Below are 21833 nucleotides of genomic sequence, written 5' to 3' on the forward strand. Positions count from 1 at the left end.
AAATCCAAAGGAAAGCCTTTAGGGTACTAGACTAAGGATTTAGAGAAAGATGGGAGAAGGGGCAGGAGAAACATAGGAGATGAGAAGGCTTAGATGAGTCATGAAATACAACATTGGCACAAATACTCATACCATAGAGATTATAGATCTATTGAAAATCTTTCTGTCTTTTCCTTCTTGAGATATAATATAGAGTAGTGAGATAACTGGTTTCATGAATATCAATACTTTAGTGACTTGCTTAAATTTATTGCCCACCCAACTGCAGTCCCTTGAAATTCATCAAGCCCCAGGGAACCTTATCATCTTGCAAGATCCCTTCAACCTTGGTACTCCCACTTCCTCTGTATCTTCTGCTCCTACTCTGCTTTTCCAACCTATTTCTGTTGGAGAATAGAGCGGAAAGTTCCTCCTCAACCTCAGTTAAGGAGGGCACCACAACCAGACATCTCTTCATTTTTCACACTGCTGAATTCTCATGGATTATCCATCATGTTCCCAAACCAAATTTCTTCCCTCTGCCCCACCCCCAGACCTTTTAGCTGCTTTTTGCATGTTATTTTCTACCATTATGTTGCAAGTTCTTTGAGGGTAGAGACTATTTTTATTTTAATTATTTGTGTCCCCAGTATTTACAGCCAAATACCTGGCACATAGTAAGATTAAATCCATATTGTTTCTGAAGTGCCTGGAACAATTCACAAGTTTACCATCAATTCATTAGGACTGTCTTCAAGCCATTCCTGCAATATTGATACTCTACTTTTTTTTTTTTTTTTTGGTAAATTTTGGTAATATCTAAATGTGAAGTGAGATCTCAGAATTGTTTTATTTTGTCATTCTCTTATTGGTAATTTGAAGCAGGATTTCAAGAAATCTTGGGTAATTTGCAATTCCTTTGAAAACTGTTCAGCCAGATATGGTGGTTTATACCTCTAATCCTTGCAGCCAGGAAGGATGTGATTGGAGGACTGCTCAAACTCAGATATTCTGAGATGTAGTGGCCTAAGCTAATTAGTGTCTACACTAAGTACAACATCTAAAATTTGAGACTGGGAAAAAGGGAACCACCATGGAGTGAAAGAGGAGTGAACCAGTTCATGTAAGAAATGAAGCAATTCAAAGCTCTTATGCTGACAAGTCAACAAGACATCACTATGCTTCTAGCCTCAGCAAGATAAAGAGAAAAAGGAAGGAAGGAAGGAAGGAAGGAAGGAAGGAAGGAAGGAAGGAAGGAAGGAAGGAAGGAAGGAAGGAAGGAAGGAAGGAAGGAAGGAAAGGAGGGAAAGGAGGGAGGGAGGGAGGGAAAGAAGAAGGGAAGAAGGGAAGGGAGAAAGATATACCAATCCAACAACCATCCTGAGTGCTGCCTCTCACCCTGGGGGAACAATCTGCAACAGAATGGAATCTTAGAACAACCAGTCATCTGAATGAAGATGAATACCTCAAACATGTCTCTGTCATCTAAATAACTTGGACCCAGGAATAAAATGACCCTCTGCCTTGACCAACAGGTAGAACCAATGACCTGACATCTACCGTGTTGCCAAACACATGTCATTTCTTGCACATACATGTATGTTTTTCTTGAGATTTAACAATTATATCAACACTGTTTTTATTAATGTGAAGGACATAAAAATCTACGATTCTGTGGATCTACTCAGAACTCCTTTGAAGATGAATTGTTCTTTTTAGACCAGTGGTCTCCAAAGTTAGAACTGAAGAATACTGGATGGCTGTTTTGAGTTATCAACCAATAGGAGGATGGAAAGATGGGTTATATCCCATCCTCACAGAGAATGCCAACCTTGGGGCTTGTCTCCAACACAAACACTCCAAATCTTATTCCCTTTTTTCTCTGCTGTGAAAGTTCTCATGTTCTTCTTTTTGATCCTGATGTAGGCCTAGTTATAACCTAACCACTGCCTCAGCACCACAGTAGCAGCTGCACTAATTCCATTAGGAAATTCCATTCCCTCCATGCCATTGTAGCAAAGGAAATTGTTAGGTATTCTGGGCTACTCTATGAAGGATTTGTAGAAAGATTGGAGGAAAAACATGAGAGGAGAAGAGTTGGATGAGGTATGATACCCAGCATTGGAAGGAATACTCATACCAATCAGATTATAGATATTTTGAAGACTTTGCTAACTTTGCCTTCTTGTGATATAATGGAGAGTAGTAGAAGGGTCATTCAGTTGATGAGTAACCGCACATTAGTAATTTTTTCTTGTGTAAATTCACTTTCCATTCTCAGTTCCCCAGAGCACCCAATGTTTGGGCAGGGACCCCTCAGGCATCAATCTCTAAAATCTAGGTCAGTTATTAGTGAATAAAATTGCATATCCTGTGACTTCATTTTCTGTGGATTTCACAGAATAAGTAGGCATGAATTGCTTGTCATTATATCTCAGATCTCATTACCTTCTTCCCTGTCAATGCACGCTAGCATAAATTTCCTTATTTTTGTCAAAAGTGCTACCATTCTTCCAGTTCAGAATCTCAGTGCCATCTTTGACTGTTTACTTACTCATCCTATGTGTGTAATCAGCTGCCAAATCTTGCCTTTTCTACTTCCACAATATCTTCCATCAGTCAGTTTCTCTCTATTCACATAAACTAATTCTAATTCAGTTTATTCTAATTCAGTCTCTTGGAGCTTCTCACAGAGACTATTGCAATAACTTCTTAAATGGTTTTCCTGTCTCTAGTCTCTCTACAATTCTGATCCAGTTTCATACAGTTATCAAAGTGAATTTTGTAAAACATAGATCTGACCATGCCACTCCCCTCATCACTGAAATCTGATGATTCCCAAGTGAATTTAGAGCTAAATAACATTTTAGATTTATTTCATCCTTTTTGATTTTTATTTTTTAGTTGTGTACATAATGTATATAATTACTATCATGGTAGTACATGCACATAGTTTATGAATAAGAAAATACATACATATTGGTGTATGTACTCAATTTCTTTTAACTTATAAAATGTCTGATCAAAAAAGTTTATAGATTTGACACTTAGAACACCGGTGTCATGAAATGAACAGAAGCAAGAGATCATTATTTACAGTAATAGCAATATTGTTTGATGAGCAACTGCAAATGACTAAGATATTTTGAGTATTATAACTACTCAAATCAACTACAAAGGACCCATTAAGAAAGAGTTTGTTCATCTCCAGACAAAGAACTGATAAACTGAAGTATATATGTATATATATATATATGTATATATAATGCACACACATATATGTATATGTATATATATATATATGAAATGGGTTTACACATATATAGATATCATTGTTCTCTAAAGTGGAGTAGAGATGGGGGAGGAAAAGAAGTGCACAATAGAGAAAAAAATCAGAAGGAAGCAGAGAAAAGTAGGGTAGTGTTAGGGGCGGAGCCCTAATTACCACATCAACTCACCCTGCCCAGGGGTCTTCAGACTTCTCTGGCTCCCCCCTTGGGGATCAGGGGGAGAAATTATCAGGCAGAACTCCCGAGGTGGGTAAGAGCAGCTTTATTACATGACGGTCAGCAAGAAATCCCCCCGTCCCCTTCCATGTTGTGCCTTATATCCCCCAGAACTCGCCCTCCTATTCCGGGTAAGCCCCTCCCCAGTTCCTCCCTGAGGGTGGAGCCCAGCCCAGTCCAGTACAGCCGCCCCAGTGCCAGCGTGGCAATGCCGCGTCAGCAGTGCCACCGTGGCAAAGCCACGTCAGTAGGTCCAGACTCTTGGGCGTCTCCTATCCTCCCAGGGGGCCCAGGTCCAGAGTGCCCCTCACAGGGTAGTTTTGAAAATGATGTACTTATTACATATGTTTTTTTTAAAGGAAACTAAAAGGAAGATTCATGCTTTCATATTGAATCCTCTTTTTTTGTTGTGCTGTGGACATGGAAATTTTTTTTAAATTTTTGTATTTAAGCTCAAAATGAATATTATTTTTGAAAGAACAATGGTGAGGGGGCAGAGCAAAGATGGTGGAGTAAAAACAGGGACTTGTTGAGTTCTCCCCCAGAGCCCTCCAAAATACCTGTAAAAATTATTTTAAACAAACTCTAGAGCTACACAATATGAAAATGAAACAAATCTTGAGCCCAAGAAAACCTGTAAAGTCAACAGGGAGGGTATATTGCACGAGGCAGGGAGTAGAGAACAGTCCAGTGAGGGTCTTGCCGGCACAGATTGGACAAAGTAAGCCTCAGGGGACTGAATCACTGGCAACTATAGCAATTTTAAGACTTCTCAACCCACAAACCCCAAAGACAGCATAGAAGATCAGTTGGAAAACTCTGTGGGACCTGGGTGAAAGAGGAGTGCACAATCTGGCCAGGTTCTGGCCCCAGAGGGTGGTAGTGGTGATGGTGGTAGCAGTGCAGCAACAGCAGCTGCTTCCAGAGCTCTGGACCCATAGATGGTGGGGAGTCAAGTGGCTGATACAAAACCCTTGAAGTATGAGACAGTACACTCACCACCATATGCACCCCCATTGGAAGCAGAGTCCTATCTTGAAAAAGAATTAGAAAGTCAAATATTTGGCTGGGAAGATGAGCAAACAGCATAAAAAACTCAGACTATAGAATCTTACTTTGGTGACAAAGAAGATCAAACATGCAGCCAGAAGAAGACAACAAATTCAAAGCTCCTATGTCAAAAGCCTCCAAGAAAAAAAATGACTCCTAGGAATATTGTAGCTAAATTCTAGAATTGCCAGGTCAAGGAGAAAATGTTGCAAGCAGCCAGAAAGAAACAATTTGAATAGTATGGAAATGCAAACTGGATAACACAAGTTCTAGAAGTTTCTATATTAAGGGATTGAAAGACTTGGAATATGATATTTCAGAGATCAGAGAAGCTAAGATTAAAACCAAGAGTCACCTATGCAGCAAAACTGAATATAATCCTTCAGGAGACAAAATGGACATTCAATGAAATAGAAGACTTTCAAGCACTCTTGCTGAAAAGACCTGAGCTGAATAGAAAATCTGGCTTTCAAATGCAAGAATTAAGAGAAGCATCAAAAGGCAAAAGAGAAAGAGAAATCATAAGAGACTGATTAAAGTTGAACTGTTCACATTCTTACATGGAAAGATGATATTTGTAACTCATGAGACCTTTTTCAGTATTAAGGTAGTTGGAGGAAATAGATGATAGATAGATAGATACATACATACATAGATACATAGATAGATACATAGATAGAGGACACAGGATGAGTCAAATATGAAGGGACAATATCTAAAAATAAAATAAATGAGTGAGATAGAAGAATATGTTAGGAGAAGGAGAAATGGAGAGATAGAATAGGGTAAAGTATCTCACATAAAAGAAGCAAGAAAAACATTTGCCAATGGAGGAGAAGAGGGAGGAGGTGAGAAGGAATGAGTGAACCTTACTCTCATTGAATTTGGCCTAAGGAGGAAGTAACATACACATTCGAATGAGTATCTTACCCTACAAGTAAATGGGGGGAAGGGTCAAGAGGTGGATGATAGAAGAGAGGGTAGATTGGGGAAAGGGGTAGTCAGAAGGAAATACTTTTGAAAATGGACAGGGTCAAAGGAGAAAATAGAATAAGTGGGAGGGTCAAATCAGATGGAGGGAAATGTAGTTAGTCTTTCACAACATGATATTATAAAAGTATTTTTGCATAACTACCCATGTATAGCCTATATTGAATTGCTTGCCTTCTCAATGAGGGTGGGTGGGAAGGGAAGAGGGATAGAATTTCGAACCCATAATTTTAAAAACAAACGTTAAAAATTTTTTACAAGCAATTGGGAAGTAAGATATACAGGCCATGGGATATAGAAATCTATCTTTCCCTTCAAGAAAGTAAAAGGGAAGAAGATGAGAGAGGAGGATGATAAAAGGGAGGAGTAATCACTAAAAACTAGGGGAAGGGGTAATCAGAATGTATGCCCTCTCAGGGTGGCAGAAGAGGAAAGATGGGGAGAAAATTTGGAACTTAATCTTGTGGAAATGAATGTTGAGAATTAAAAATAAATTAATAAGCAAAAAAGTGAAGGTTGAAAACTAAAAATAAATTAATTTGTAAAAAAATTTTTTTTTAAAAAAGAACAATGGTGGCAAGTTCTAACAGAAATGAAGGCTACTAAACTATACATCAGGATTCCTGGGGACTGCATACTGACTTACAAAACCATATGTTAACTTTATCTGTGTTCTGTTTTATTTCTATTAATTTGTTAAATATTTCCCAATTACCTTTTTATGGGGTTCAGAAGCACTCCAGTGTCAAGGGAATAGAGATATTTTAGATCATTCCTCATTTTCCTCTCCATCTCAAATGTTTCTCTTTGTGTCTTCAGAATTTTGGGAGAGTTTATTATCTCTCATGTAAAATTCTTCATGCAGTTTTAGACCTTTAGATCCTGCCTATTGTTTTTCAGAACTCTTTCAAATCTATTATCTGAAAATGTAAGGTAAATGTCAAAACTATATCAGCTTTCCTCTCCTCTATCACAAACTAGGAGGGAGTAGTTACTTCTCATGAAAACAAACAAGCATCATTTTTATCATAACAACCGGTTCTCCACATTGGAAAGAATAAGCTGGAGAAAAGAATTTGCCCCATACGGATGCCTTCACCTCTTAATAACAGCATTTTCATTAAAACAAATCATTAAACCATTAGTTGTTCTACTTTTCATCAAGAGAGTACTCCAGGAATTATCTACATAATTTAAGTATGCCAGAACAACTGATGTATATCATGCCTCTCTGTTAAGTTTCTGGCGTGTTTTCTAAACTCAGTGTATTGGCTTTTTGTGTCTTGGTCATAATAATAATAGCCAACATTTATATAGTACTTACTATATAACACTTAGTATAGCACTAAGCACTTTAAAATGATCTCATTTGATCCTCACCATAGCCCTGGAAGTTAGGTACTATTATATCTTCAATTTACAAATGAGGAAACTGAGGCCAACAGAGATGAAGTGATTTGCCTGGAAGCACATGGTTAGTAAGGGTCTGAAGCTGGATTTGAACTTAGGTCTTCCTGACTCCAGGCCTGGCACTCTATCCACTACACCACCCACCTGTCTCCATAGCTGCCTGTGTAGTCTGGAGTATATTTGGATAGCAGTATTGCTTCTATTTGTGGTTTCATTGATTTTTACCTGAACTCTCTCCAATATCCTTCCTCTGTCAGATTGCTGGATTTTCTCATTAACATCATCTCAATATAGAATTCTATCACACACATTCTTACTCCTTTTAGATATTCTATTTCTTTTCAAAAATACATACAATTCTAGGGCCATATTCTAGGCACCAGTCTCTTCCAGTTAAATCACAGAGATACCTACGAGGTCCAATTTGCCTCCTTGCTTCATGATCACTTTTTCACTTTGCTTATTAGCTATATTTTTGACATTTGTAAAATTACTTCTAAAAGTGAGGATGAAGTTACCCTGAACTATACTGATTCTCTTATAAATAATGAAAAAAAATGATAGTTTATATTTATATTACATTTTAAGAATTTTTAGACACTAATTTATGGAGAGGAAAGTCAAATTTGAGTACCATGAAATAATTTAGACAATAAAGTCTTTTTTTCTCACATATTCCTTTTTATTAACAAAACTAGGCTGTGAATTGCGAGGCACAAGTTTGTACATTTGGCTCCCTTGTGGGATAGGGCTGAGGCTGGCCCACTGCTCCTACAAACACTCACACTATTATAAATACAGGCCCTGCCCTGATCACAGATCATGGAGAGCAGGAGGGGAAGGTGGACAAGTCATTTCGTCCAGAGGCAAATGTTTCTGTCTGGTTCTGGGACATGTGGATCCTGCTGGGATGGGGGAAAGGAGGTAAACAGAAGAATCAGGGGGAAGAAGGTACCTCTGCCACCTACATTTTCTCTTCTGCCCCCTCTAAAAGCCTTCATAAATAAAACTTCACAGTAGCTAAGAAAATACTAACTGCCCAGCCTTCCCAGGCCACTGGAGCTCAGAGGGCCCACACCTGCCCAGGGCAGAGGGCCTGTGACTGGTGCTCCAGCAGAGAAAGTGGCTGCTCCCCTCCAGCCAGGGCCAAGCCACTCAGGGACCAGGAACCCTGGGTCCCAGAAGCTTTTCTCCTGAGATGCAAGGGTTTGAGAGCAGGTGGGCCAGGACACCCAGTGTCCCAGGCATGAAAGGATTCCAAAGAGCAGAGCCTTTGAGGCAGTCACAGTGAACTGCTTTTCCTTCCCAAGGCTGGTGGGCTTTGGGAAGTGATGAGGTGAGAAGCTTCTTAGGGGCTGGCCAAGCATCTGCAAAACCCCTGGCCATGAGATGCACAAGAGGGTCTCTGCAAGCAGCAGGCATGGCTGATCTCCTGGAGTCCAGAGAGGGTTTTAGTGATGACTGAGGCAGTTTTCTCTGCAAGCTTGTGTGTGCAAGGGCCTACTGTGAGGCTGGAGAGGCTGAAGGCTGTAAGCCTACAACACCAGCCCCCCCAGGCCCTGCTTCCCTGGGACTAGAATACTTGCCTGTGTTGTACCTGGGGATGTCAGAGAGCTAGAGAGGACCCTGGGGCTCCCCTAGTCCGTTCCCCATCTTCCCCATCTCCAATTAAAGAAGAGGCAGCTCTGCCTCCTGGTGGAAAGCTGGCACCTTGAGCGTGGAGGTTAGTAAGCTCCCGAGCCCCAGGGCCCAGGATCCAATGGCTTTCTGGGCCCTTCCCCTAGGGGCCCCTGCAGATATGCCAGTTAGCACAGCCAGAGAAGTCCCTGAAGCGGCGGTGCGCTGAGGGCTAGAGCACCTGGAGTCTGCGGTTGCAGGTGAGGTTACTGTGCACCAGCTCCCACATGTCCAGCAGCTCAACCATTAGGAGCTTATGCACCACAAGCATGGAGCAGAAGAAACATGGCTCCTTGTTCATGGGGCTGCTCTTGTTTCGCGTGATGCCAAATGTCTTGAAGCCGGCATGGGCTGTAGGCTGCATTCGGAGCAGCTGCAGGCACATGTCCAGGAAGACGTTGTCGATGGGGTAGAGCTCCAGGCTCTCTGAGGCACTGTAGAGGCGGCGGGCCAGCCCCCTGGCCAGGAGGAAGCCACCACCCCCTGCGTAGGGTGGGTACAAGGGCTTGCTGTACAGAGGGCCCAGGATGTAGGGCTTGTTGTCTTTCTTGAGGATGGGCCGAGCACGGTACAGGACGTCCCCCACAAACAAGTCCTCGTCGGGCTACCGGTGGGCCAGGAACTCCAGCAGGTTGTCGGGGCTGATGTAGACGTCGTCATCCCCTTTGAAGATGAAGCTGACACCTGGGCAGAAGGTGTCCTGCCACTCGAGGAAGTGCACCTCCTTCAGTGTCAGGTTGAAGAAGCTGTCCAGGAAATCCCACTGCAGGATGTCCCTGTAGAGGCGGTCCTCATAGGCCAGCAGTTGCTGGTAGTGGGCTCGCTTATTCTCCTTGGCGGCCTTGCCTAGGAGAAAGAGAGTGCGCATGGCGCCCCAGCCACCCTTAGCCTCACCCTCACCTCACGGCCCCAGGTGCGTGGGATGGCCTCCTGCTGGTCGTGCTGGGTGATGATGGACTTCACCACCACCAGCAGGTAGATACCCCCTTCGCACTTCTCCCGATGATTCATCAGCATGGGGAAGTAGCGGCAGTGGCAGTAGAGCAGAAACTGCTGAAAATGGGGCTCCAGGGCCAGGAACCAGCTCTGCCCTGTCAGGTTGGTGTTGGCAGAGCGGTTGGAGACCGTCGCGTCCCAGGCTGGGGGTGTGCCCTCTGTGGGTGCTGGGGCCGAGGCCTTCCCGGGGAGGTTCCAGAATCCGGCAGAACTGGAGAAGTCACTGGTGTGCTTCGTCGCCTTAGCATGCCTCAGCCTGGACGACGGGGAATAGTCCAGGAACTGGCCTGGGGCCAGGCCTCGGTGCAGAACAATCAGGGTCTCAAGCACCACCACAGACAGGCACAGCGAGAGGTAGATGGTCTTCTTCCTAAGAAGGAAGGAGGCAGGAGGTCAAGAGCCTTTCCCCACTTCCCTGTCCCCCAGGTGCAGGTTCACCTGACCACAGACCACCTGGGACCAGCTCCACCACAGACAGGCACACCGAGCAGTAGATGGCCTTCTTCCTGGGCACACTCGGAGGGCAGCAGAACTGGCTGAGCCAGGGAGTGCAGGGAGAGGGAAGGCAGTTCTTCAGCTGCTGGTGGTGTTGCTGTTGCTGCGGATGCAGCCGGGAGTGCTGGCTGCAGGGGCAGGAGAGAGGGAGGGAGGGAAAGAGGAGACAGAAAAAGTCGGCAATAAAGTCTTATAGCATTTTTTTTTTTTTAACAATATCACCATGTTTTTTCCTACCATGTATCTTCATAATAGGCATGTTATGGGGTGTTCAGGAGGACTAGTATAACTAATGTGAGCTCTTTTCAGGGTTGCTCATCTACCTTTGGTGTCCACCTGATTTACCCAGTTCTCACCTGTGGCTCCAAAAAACTGTAGCATGCTCAGCTGTCACCCCAGTAACAATGCAGGGGGCACTACCATCCCCAAGCCTTCCCTTTCTGTGCCTTCCCACAAATGAAAACTCACAGCCAGCTGCTTGCTTTCTCTCTCTCCCTCAGTTCCAACTATTGTTACCAGTTTCCTCTCCACTGTGCTCCACCCCTTCCTTTTTCACCCATTTGGCAAGCTCTTCCTGGCAGACAGGCTAAACCAGATTGAGGACAACCTACAGGCCTCAAAACCATCAGTGAGGGAGAAGAATGTCTACCTCAAACATGGGAAGACTATTTCTAGCGAAATGGTGTAATGGCAATTTAAACGGGATGTTCTTTCCCCTCCATTAATAGGCCCATGTGAGCTGCCTGGATCACATGGAAGTCTGAGTCACATGGAAGCCTGAGTCACATGAGTCTGTGGTGGGAAGAACTTGCCAAATGGGTGGAAAAGGAAGGGGTGGAGCAGGAAGGGTGGAGCAGAGCAGAGAGGAAATTGGTAACAGTAGTTAGAACTGAGGGAGAAAGAGAAAGCAAGCAGCTGGCTGTGAGTTTTCATTTGTGGGAAGGCACTAGGAAGGGAAGGCTTGGGGATGGTAGTGCCCCCTGCATTGTTATTGTATATAGATTTCTTTGTTGACATGCTCGATTTGGCTTTCTGGTGTTTGACTAAATGCTTTGGTTCTGTCTTCCATGTGTAGAGTTTCTTGTATTTTGCAGTTCAGAATTATGATGGTATATTCATAGCTGCTGTAGAGGATGTGATTATCACATTGATGCTACAGAGGCATGATCCAGAGCAGCCCTAAAGCATTTATAGATGAAATGTAGCATGTACCAGACGCCAACACTAGCACCTGGCTCAGCACCAGGTAGGCTACCAGAATCCTACTGCCTCCCTCAGTGCCAGCCACACACATCCCCACCCCACCAAGTTAGTGCAACACCAGACAGGAGGTTCCCCTACGGGCTTCAGGGAAACCTCACTACATCACTAAGTAAATAACTAGGGCCTGTAGACCTTGGTACAAGAAGCCTGAGACAGTGCCCCTTTCACCACAAGAGCAGAGTTAACATTTAAAAGAAAGAAAAAAGGCCAAAAAGGAGCAAAAACAATAACAAAGAAGAATCTGACCATAGAAAGTTTTTAGGAGACAGGGAAGATCAAGATACAAACTCAGAGGAGGACCACAATGTCAAAACAGCTATGGGTAAAGCCCTAAACAAACATGGAAAGTGGTCTCAAGGCCAGAAAAACTCATGGAAGAGTTAAAAAAGGAGCTTAAAAATCATACAAGAGAGGTAGAAGAAAAATGAGGGAAAGAAATGAGAGTGATGCAAGAGAATTACCAAAAAAAATGTCAATAACTAGGGAAAAGAAAACAACTCCTTAAAGAGTACAATTGGTCAAATGGAAAAGGAAGTACAAAAGTTAACTGAGGAAAACAACTTCTTAAACATTGGGATTGAGCAAATGTAGACTAATGACTATGAGAAATCAAGAACCAATCAAACTCAAAAGAATGAAAAAATAGAAGAAAAAGTTAAATGCCTTATTGGAAGAATAACTGATATGGAAAGTAGGTCTAGGATGGACAACGTTAGAAACATTGGACTACCTGAAAGTCACAATCAAAAGGAAGATTGGGACAACATCTTTCAAGAAATTATCAGGGAAAACTGCCCTGATATCCTGGAACCAGAGAACAAAATAGGTATTGAAAAAATCCACCTCTCCCCTCAGGAAAGATATATGAAAATAAAACCTCCAAGGAACATTACAGCAAAATTACAAAATTGTCAGGTCAAGAAAAAAAGTACTACAAGTGACCAGAAAGAAACAATTCAAATATTAGGGAGCCATAATCAGGATTACAGAGGACTTAATAGGAAGGCCATGATATTCCAGAAGGCAAAGGAGCTAGGGTTACAACCAAGCATCACCTATCCAGCAAAGTTAAGCATAATACTTCAAGGGGGGAAATGGTTATTCAATGAAATAGAAGAATTTCAAACTTTCATGAGAAGATCAGAATTGAACAAAAAATTTGATCTCGAATATCAAGACCCAAGAGGAGTATAAATAGTTAAAAAGGGAAAAGAAAACATAAGAGATTCAATGGAGCTGCACTGTTTTCATTCCTACATGGGAAGAAGATACTTGTCATTCTTAAAGATTGTACCACTAATTGCATAGCTAAAAGGAATACACATAGAAAGAGGGTACAAGAATAAGGTGAATTTGAGGGAATGACAAAAAAATTAAAGAATGAGAGTATGCTGGGTTCAGAAGAAAGGGAAAAGTAGAATAGAGCAAATTATTTCACATAAAGAGGCACAAAAAATCTATTACAGTGCAGGGAAAGATGGGTCGGTGGGTGATGGGTATCTTCTCAACCTGACACAACAATATTGGTGCAAAGAAGGAATAATATACACAATCAGTTAATTTAGAAATGTATCTTACCTCATAGGAAAGGAGGAAATTAAGTAAAGGGGGAGGGGAATGACAAGAGAGAGAAGTCTGGGGAAGGTAGTAGACAGAAGCAAAACAATGTTGAAGAGAACGGGGTGAAAGAAGATAGAGGAAAAAGCAGGAGGAAAACTAAGATGGAGGGAAATACACAGTAATCATAACTGTGAATACGAATAGGAAGAACTGTCCTATAAAATGAAAGTGGATAGCAGAGTGGATCAAAATCCAGAATCCTACAATATATGGTTTACAAGAAACACACTTGAAGCAAAGAGACATATGCAGAGTAAATGTTAAGGGGCTGGAGCATAATCTATTATGCTTCAGCTGAAATTAAAAAAAAAAAAAAGCAGGGGTAGCAATCCCGATCTCAGATAAAGCAAAAACAAAAATAGATCTAATTAAAAGAGATAAGGAAGGAAACTACATCTTGTTAAAAGGTACCATAGATCACAAAATAACAACAATACTAAACATATATGGACCAAATGATACAGCATCCAAATTCTTATGGAGAAGTGAAGTGAGTTATAGGTTCATGACCAAATGAGACAGAGAGCGTTACAAAGTGTAAAATCGATAATTTTGATCATATCAAATTAAAAAGCTTTTACACAAACAAAATCAATGTAAGCAAGCTAATAAAGAAAGCAGAAAACAGGGAAACAACCTTTACATCAAGTGTCTCTGATAAAGTTTGCATTTCTCAAATATATCTAGAATTGAGTCAAATTAATAAAAATACAAGTCATTCCCCAGCATGGTCAAATGATATGAACAGGCAGTTTTCAGATAAAGAAATCAAAGCTATCTATAGGCCTATGAAGAAATGATCTAAATCAGTTGTGATTAGAGAAGCAGAAATTAAAATAATTCTGAGGTACCACTTCACATCTATCAGATTGGCTAATATGACAAAAAAGGAAAATTATAAATGTTGGAGAGGATGTGGAAAAATTGAGACACTAATACACTGTTAGTGGAGTTGTGAACTGATCCAACCATTCTGGAGAGCAATCTAGAACTATGTCCCAAAGGCAACCACACTGTGTATAGCTGTACAATTAGCAATAGCACTACTAAGTCTGTATCTCATAGAGATCATGAAAAAGAGGAAAGCACCCACACATGCAAAAATATTTCTGGCAGCTACTTTCATAGTGGCAAGAAATTGGGAATTGAAGGAATACCTATCAATTAGAATGGCTGCACAAGTTCTAGTATATAAATATAATGGAATTCTCTTGGGCAATATGAAATGATGAACAGGCAAATTTCAGAAAAACCTGGAAACACATGTACAAACTGATGCAAAGGGAAATGAGCAGAACCAGGAAAACATTGTACACGGTTTCAGCAATATTGTGTAATGATCAACAATGAATGATTCAGTTCTTCTCTGTATAATAATGTTCTAAGACAAATATCAAGGGCTTGTGAAGGAAAATGCTATCCCCATCCAGATAAAGAACTAATGCATTTTGAATGCAAATCCAAGCATAGTTTTTTCATTAAATTGTTCTTTTTCATGTTTTTTTTTTCTTTCTGATTGGTTTCTTCTTTCAGAACTGTGATGAATATGGAACTTTTTTACATGATAACACATGTATAACCTACCATTATAGGACTTTTTTACATGATAACACGTGTATAACCTACCATTATAGGAAAAAATGAAGAGGAGGGAGAACAGTTTGGAACTTAAAATCTTGTTAAAAAAGATAAAATTTTTCTTGACATATATTTGGGAAAAAATAAAATAGTATAGATAAAAATGTATTTTTTTTAAAAAAGGATGCTTAAGATCTTCTAAGAGATAATCATTCAGCAATGAAAGTTAAGGAGGGGCACCAGGCCAGGAAACAAGTCCTATGGGACCCATTAAAACTATTGGCTCTGGACAAGGAGATTCACTATGAGGTCATCTAAACTTAGAGGTGACTGAGCTGAACTATCGATCCTTACTGTGTAGGGGACATATGATGAAATAACAGTCAACTCCCCCAAGAGCAGGACACTACCCCTCTTCATCTCAGAGGAAAATGAGGTCTGAGTATTGAATAATCCCTACTGGGATCCTCTGTCACTTCTACTTCTCTTTCCCCTCTCTTCGATCTTTCTTTTGCATTTTGTCAGCTTCCAGACTCCGAGACTCAAACTCCTAGTTATTTGTTCTACAAGTACAGGATTCCATATCAATTGGAACTGGAGGAGAGAAGTACTCTTTTTTTCCTTCCTCATAGACAGAAGTAGGAAAAAGGTGACATCATGTTCCCCTAATCTCCTTCCTAGGGGAAGGTCCAAAACTGACTGACCATGCTCACAAACTTCATCAGAGAAGAAAAACACTACTAGAAAGTTGGTAAGCCCCAAATCATTTGATCCCAGAAATCCAAACCTACTCTTTTATTTTCTGTAAAATTCTATTTGAGAAGCTTAAGTTTTGAACTAATCACAAAATAGACAGTTTGTTTGGGAACTGACCTATCCTGATCACAGGTAAGTAATGTTCATGGAGAGGTATGTATTCTGTTTCTAAGAACTATGTAGAACCTGAACCTTGGTATGTGTTGAAGAGTGAAAATGGAGATTTCAGGACAAGCAGCAGTAAATAGGGACCCCAAAGTCTTCGTTAGTCAAATTATGGAAATGATTAATACCATATATGCCTTCTAATGACAGATCCACCTACACAAAGTGCCTATGTCTTTCTCCTTTATAAACCTGCCTCAGGAGACATCTCTGGAAATGAGGAAAAAACGGAATTTTAGTAAGGGACATTAATTTGACCAAGGCCTCTCAAGATACCACAATCAAGGCTGGGATCAGAATTCAGGTCTCTTCCTGTTGCTCCAGCTCCCTGGACTATCCAGGACATTGTTCTTGTTACTATTGGTCACCCTACTGCATTGTTTTCCGGTTTTAGATAATATCCAATCCCATCCGAGCCTAACCCACTACATCCCACTAAACCAACCTGAATAGACTAATAATCTTTGTGAATTGCAAGCATTTTTCCTGGATGAGCCCTCTAGAGGTCTGACTTTCTGTTTTTTAGCAATTTTCCCAAAGTCCCTCTATTTATGTAGTCCCATAAGTAGACAGCTTCTGTTCTTCTCCAGTTCTCCTGTATTCTCTAAATCTTTTAATTAAATTACTATTAAAATGTTTTGCTTTCATTAGTGTGTTGTGTTACTTTGTGAAAGGTAAACCCATTCTAGGACCTTGAACTGCCCAAATCACCCCAGAAATGGGATTAGATAATGCATTATAAGTAGCCCCTTCCCCTTTGCTTTCTAAAGCCATTATCTCAGTGCTGCTACTATCTTTATGGAGCTTCTAGAGGTACCAGAACTCTGTTTTTGTCTTCTACCTAAACTCAAAGTAATCACATGGCTCTGTGGTTTGCTTTCTTTTTCTACTTTTGGAAGGGAATATAGGATGGTTGACAGACTCCTGGATTTGGAATTAGAAAGATGTGCTGAGATCCCACCTTTCTTTCCTTATGATCATGATAATAATTTTGTATGATCATAGATTTAGAGCTTGAAGGGAACCCTGAAACTGATTCCTATCTATTGTTTAAAATGCAATTGATATGCTACCTCCTATGTGAAACTTTTTTTCTCTTGGTTCCCCCTATCAGTAATAATCTTCCCATAAGATTTCACATTCATAAATCATATAATTCTGAATCACAGAATTTTGGGCTGGAAGGAACCACAGAGAGCAGTTGATCTAATCTCCTTATTTTATATATGAGAAGATTAAGGAACAGAGAAGTTCATTGATCTCCCTGGATCACTCAAGTAGTGAGTAGTTTAGCAGAGATCTAAAAGCAAGTCATTTAACTCCAAATCCCAGGTGCTTTCCACAAAACCGTAGCTCCCTTTCTTACTTTTTTTATCTACTTCTGTAATACACTTAAGATGTAATATGCTTTGTTGTCACATGCATATTTTTTTTCCCTATTAGACTGTAAGCTCCTTTCAGTCAGGGCTATCTCTTATCTAACTTTCTCCCCTAGAGATAAGCACAGTGCTCAGAACATAGTAGACACTCCATAAATGATTTATTACAAGAAAATTTCACAGAAACTCTTTTGAAAGTATCTGACCCATCTTGCAATATTAAAATTAATTATTTAACATAAATTAATGTGATGAGCATATGTGTGTATATGTTAGGAATCTGTGATATCATAACACATAATACTAGAATCATAGACTTTACAGCTGGGGAGGGGAGTTACTAGGGGAGTACACCTCAAGATCATCTATTTTAACTCACTCTTTTTTGAGTTGAGGAAACTGAGTCACAGAGCAGGGCAGTGAGTTGACTAAAACTACATAGCTTATACACCTGAAGGACTTACACCCAGGTCTTTTAATTTCCCAAACATGACTCTTTCTACTATACTACTTCTAAGATGAAATGATTCCTAAAATACCTTTGCTATGAGAAGGAAGAAGATTCATGGAATTTTAATCAATTATTTATGAGAATGACCACTCTATACACAGGCATTTGACAGTTTAGGACCACTAAAATGTTTTCCACATAGACTTTGCAACTTCTCCCCGCACTCCCACTTAACTTTCTTTAAGTTCACCGAAAATGGTATCTCCCATATCAAATTAACCTTTTCATGATTCTTTTAGCTTTTAGTGCTTTCCTCTTGAAATTATGTTGTGTTTGCATTGTATGTACTTATAAGTCTATTAGATGTTCCTGTTAAGCCCAAGCTTCTTTACAGAAGGAATTTTGTGTCTGTCTTTGTATCCTCATGACCTATTGCACTGCCTAGTGCATAATTGTTGCCTAGTAAATGCTTGTTGACCATCTCTTTGTAAAGTTTTTGTTTGGATCCACAAGTATATCATTGATAACAATGGCTATGATTTGTAGGACCAAGGCTTCAGGGAACCTACTCTGATGATCAGGGATTGGGTACACTTAGAAGATTTCACACAGAAGGACAAAGTTGTGACAGGAGAGAAAGTTACTTCCACTAAGTCCCAATGTAATCTTATAAGGATCACTTATTTTCATTGGCTTTCAGTTTCCTAGTGGATGAAGCAATGGGACTACACCGAATTGTTCAGTTATGAAATTCTGTGATTCTCTAAACCAGCTGGATGCTGATATAAAGATAAAGGATGCAGACATACTGGACACAACTTTGCCCTGATTAGTGTAATTCCCAAATACATGTTTAGTACAATATACCCCAACAGGCAGTAGAGGGTAGTGAATAGAAAATGAACTTTAAAGACAGGAAGATCTGGGTTCAAGGCTTGTCTTTGACATATACAGTATGTATAGCCTTAGGAAAGTCAATTAATTTATCAATAACACAGGCAACTCATTAAGACTGTAAACTGAAAAGCAGTTATTGTTCTGCATCTGGAGAGGAAGTTTTCTCACTGGAAATCAGACCAATTAAATGACAGGTTCAAGGAGGGAAAAAACCAAAATGTAAATGAATGAATGAGTAAAAAAAAATATCAAGCACCTACTAAGTGTGAAAAACTGACATTGATGCTGAGATATAAATATGCACTCTCTGGCCATGTAATTTCTTTAATCATTCATTTATAAAATTATTCCTATGGAGAAACCTATGTCTAAAACATAATTTCTTCAAATATCAAATTTTCACCTCACTAGTCAGTGAAATTAGTTGGTGCTTGATAGTATATATGGTAAGCACTGGTTAAAATATTAAACTGGTTGTCACAGAGGAATTGTAATGTTCACTTCACCTCTTTCTATCTCATTTTCCAGTTATGTAAACTAAAATTCTTAGATTAAATGATGTGTAAGGATCCCTCCTAGCTTTAAAATTCTATGAACCTATTACTTTAAATTTCAGTGTTTTTTTTTATGCCAGAGTTTTTGTTTTCAAAATCCTTCTGAATCTTGATTTTGCCATCCATCCCACTATCTATCCCTTTCAGTTTTTCTTCAAATCATATAAGTATGATTTTTATGTCATTGAGAACAATGTTGACCAGAATGAGATATGGCCAGACCCCTGTGACATAAGAAATGAGTAGCCTGAGTTTCACTGGTATCTAGGAAGTATTAAAAAAAAAGTCTTGAAGAAGGCACTCAAAGGGTTATAGAAAGTTATGGAATAAAAACAAATGGGAAATGAAGATATATATGTATATATATATATATATATATATATATATATATATATATATATATATATGTATATATATGTATTTCAATCTATATATGTATTTCAATCTGTATATGTATTTCAATCTACTCCAGGATGGATGTACTCACACAAGTGAGACTGCACAACCATTGCAATATTATAATGTCATTTATGAGAGTTCTTTCCTTCAGACACAATATTCCCAATTACCTCAAGCTATCCTCGTGCTATTTTCAAGTACCTATTCACTGGATATATTCTAGTTTGACAGTGTATTTGGTGAAAATTTGGCATCAGGACCTGAGCATAATAATCTAGGTTTCATCTTACCAGTTCAGTGTATGGAGGGATGATCACCTTTTTCTAGAAAGTATTTTTCTAGTAACTTGATGAAGATAAAATTAACCACAGATATACCAAACTTCATAGAATCAAGATGTTTTGGAATCAAAGTCCTTCATAACCTACTCCCCTCCTACTTTCCCAGTCTTCTTACACATTACAACCCACCATATAATCTTTGATCCAGTGAAACTGACCTCCTAATTGTCATGGTTCTGGGTATTTTCTCTGGCTGTCCCCTATGCCAGCACCGTCTACTGATGTCTCTGACTTCCTCAAAGTCTCAATCAAAAGTCCATCTTTTACAGAAAGCCTTCCTCAACCCCTCTTAATATTAGTACCTTTCTTCTGTTAATTTTTTCCTTCTTTATCTTGTATGTAGTTTGCTTTGTATATATTTATTTGTATGTTGTCTCCCGCATTAGACTGTAAGGTCTTTGAGGGCAGAAACTATATTTTTCATTCTCAGAACTTAGTACAGTGCCTGCTACATAGAAAATCATTGCTTAACCAATTTATTTATTTATTTTTCCTCTTTCTTTTCTAAAGAGATAGGGTTTTTCTCAAAATATTATCTTTATTCTGTCCTCCACACAGTTACCAAAATAATCTCTCTAAAGCATGATCCTGAAAATGACATTCCCCCTTACAAAAACTTTTAAGGTTTTCTTGTTGTCTAGAATAAAATACAAATTCTTCCACTTGACTTTTAAGCCCTTGAAGAGTAAGTTCTCACCAAGTCTCTCAAGTTTCTTTTATTCCCCATTGTTATCCATTATGCCAGCTACACAACAGCTGAACTAAATTGCCTGTTTGCTGAGTTTTCTGGGCCATCCCATGGAATAATTACCTCCAGTAGCTACCTGGTCCATTAGTCTCTCAAACCCTGGATGGGTTTCCTTTGTAATCTTTCTTCCCCATTATCCTTATCTTTTTTTTCAAAGCCAAACTCAGATACCAACTCTATGTGGATCTTTCTTTGATCTGGCACATTGTAGATGTCCTCTCACTTCCCAAATACTTAGATTGAGTAAAGGTTCGTATTTATCTTGGGCCAGGAATTTTGTTAAGTACAAAGCACACAAAATAAAAAATTAAACAGTACAGTAACTTGCACTCAAATAACTTACATTTCACTTGGAGAATACCACCTTCCCAAATTAATAAAGTCAGTGGACTTCATTTTGTAGGGGAGTGACAAGGCCAGATTAGAATGGAGAAATACTTGGGGCAGGCAGAGTCATCATCAGTAGGCTTTTGCAAAGGCCCAAGTGTAAGGTGATAAGGGCCTGCACTAGAGTGGTAGTAGCATCAAAAGAAAGAAGAGGGTTTTCACAAGATATTATTGAGGTTAAATTGACAGGCCTTAGTGCAGTTTGGATTTGGAGAATGAGAGAGAGTGAGGAGTCAAAGGTAACTCCTAGATTGGGAGTCTGAGGAGAATAGGAGAATGGTATCAGCCTAGAGTTGGATCATTCCAGAGCTCAGATGACATACCTCAGAAAGTAAGGGAGGGAGGTATGAAATTGCACACTGGTCCATTTAATGACATGTAGAATTAAAAGAGGATCCAGGTCACTGGATGTATTTTTACAGTTAGTCTTGATTGTCATAATACTTTGCTTATTTTCTGTGACTACATCAACTAGGGGCAGGCATTAGGAAGTAAGAACTTATCTTCCGCTTTTATGTAAAATCAGGGAATTCTAGAAATGGCTTTTAAAATCCTAGTCTCTTTCAGCTCCAAATCTGTGATCTTATGATTCTGTGACCAAATTTGCCTTTTTCCACTATAAAAGCCTGTCTCACAACAATAATTGTTGTTGTTATTATGTGCATGGGGTTAATTGGATTGACTCAGCCCAGATTCCTCAATTTGATCTCTATGCTCAAACCATTGGCATTTGAAGTTTCTGTGTCACTCCCCATGCCATTATGAGTGATGGCCATTTTCTCTATCACAAGACCTTTTCTGATCTAGCCAGGATAAGCTGAGGAACAAACAAATATATCAAAGCAGCCACTGGTCCAAAGTTTTTGGTTCTGCCTTATGACCAATTTGTGACCCAGATAGAATTCCTCATTTTTGAATCTTGTGCTAGGACTCTTCTGTAATCACTGACTCCTAGTCTTGAATTGAGGATAGAAATGGTTATAGATTCTTCCCTGCCCCCTGGTTTTCATGAAGGGCAGTCTATGGGTTCTCAGGAGATTTCCACTGTATTCTATCCAAGATGGAGACAGATAAATGTCTTTAAGATGAGGAAAGGATGCATGACATATGAGGAATAAATAGCATTTGTCCACTGCTACCCCCTTATTCCTCACCATTCTATACTGCATTGCCATTACAGATCCTAACAGCC

General features: G+C 39.8%; 1 protein-coding gene across 1 annotated transcript; it reads right to left on the minus strand.

The window, feature by feature from the left end:
• Window positions 1-7642: 7642 nt before the first annotated feature.
• On the minus strand, window positions 7643-21816 carry LOC140518866 (UDP-GlcNAc:betaGal beta-1,3-N-acetylglucosaminyltransferase 7-like). Its single transcript, XM_072631351.1, is given in 4 exon segments — window positions 7643-9510; window positions 9513-9978; window positions 10062-10231; window positions 21796-21816. Coding segments are annotated over 4 exon segments (1383 nt in total). The 3' UTR covers window positions 7643-8784.
• Window positions 21817-21833: the final 17 nt, after the last annotated feature.

This window comes from Notamacropus eugenii, chromosome 1, assembly GCF_028372415.1.
Source record: "Notamacropus eugenii isolate mMacEug1 chromosome 1, mMacEug1.pri_v2, whole genome shotgun sequence".
In the NCBI taxonomy this organism is placed as follows: Eukaryota; Metazoa; Chordata; class Mammalia; order Diprotodontia; family Macropodidae; genus Notamacropus; species Notamacropus eugenii.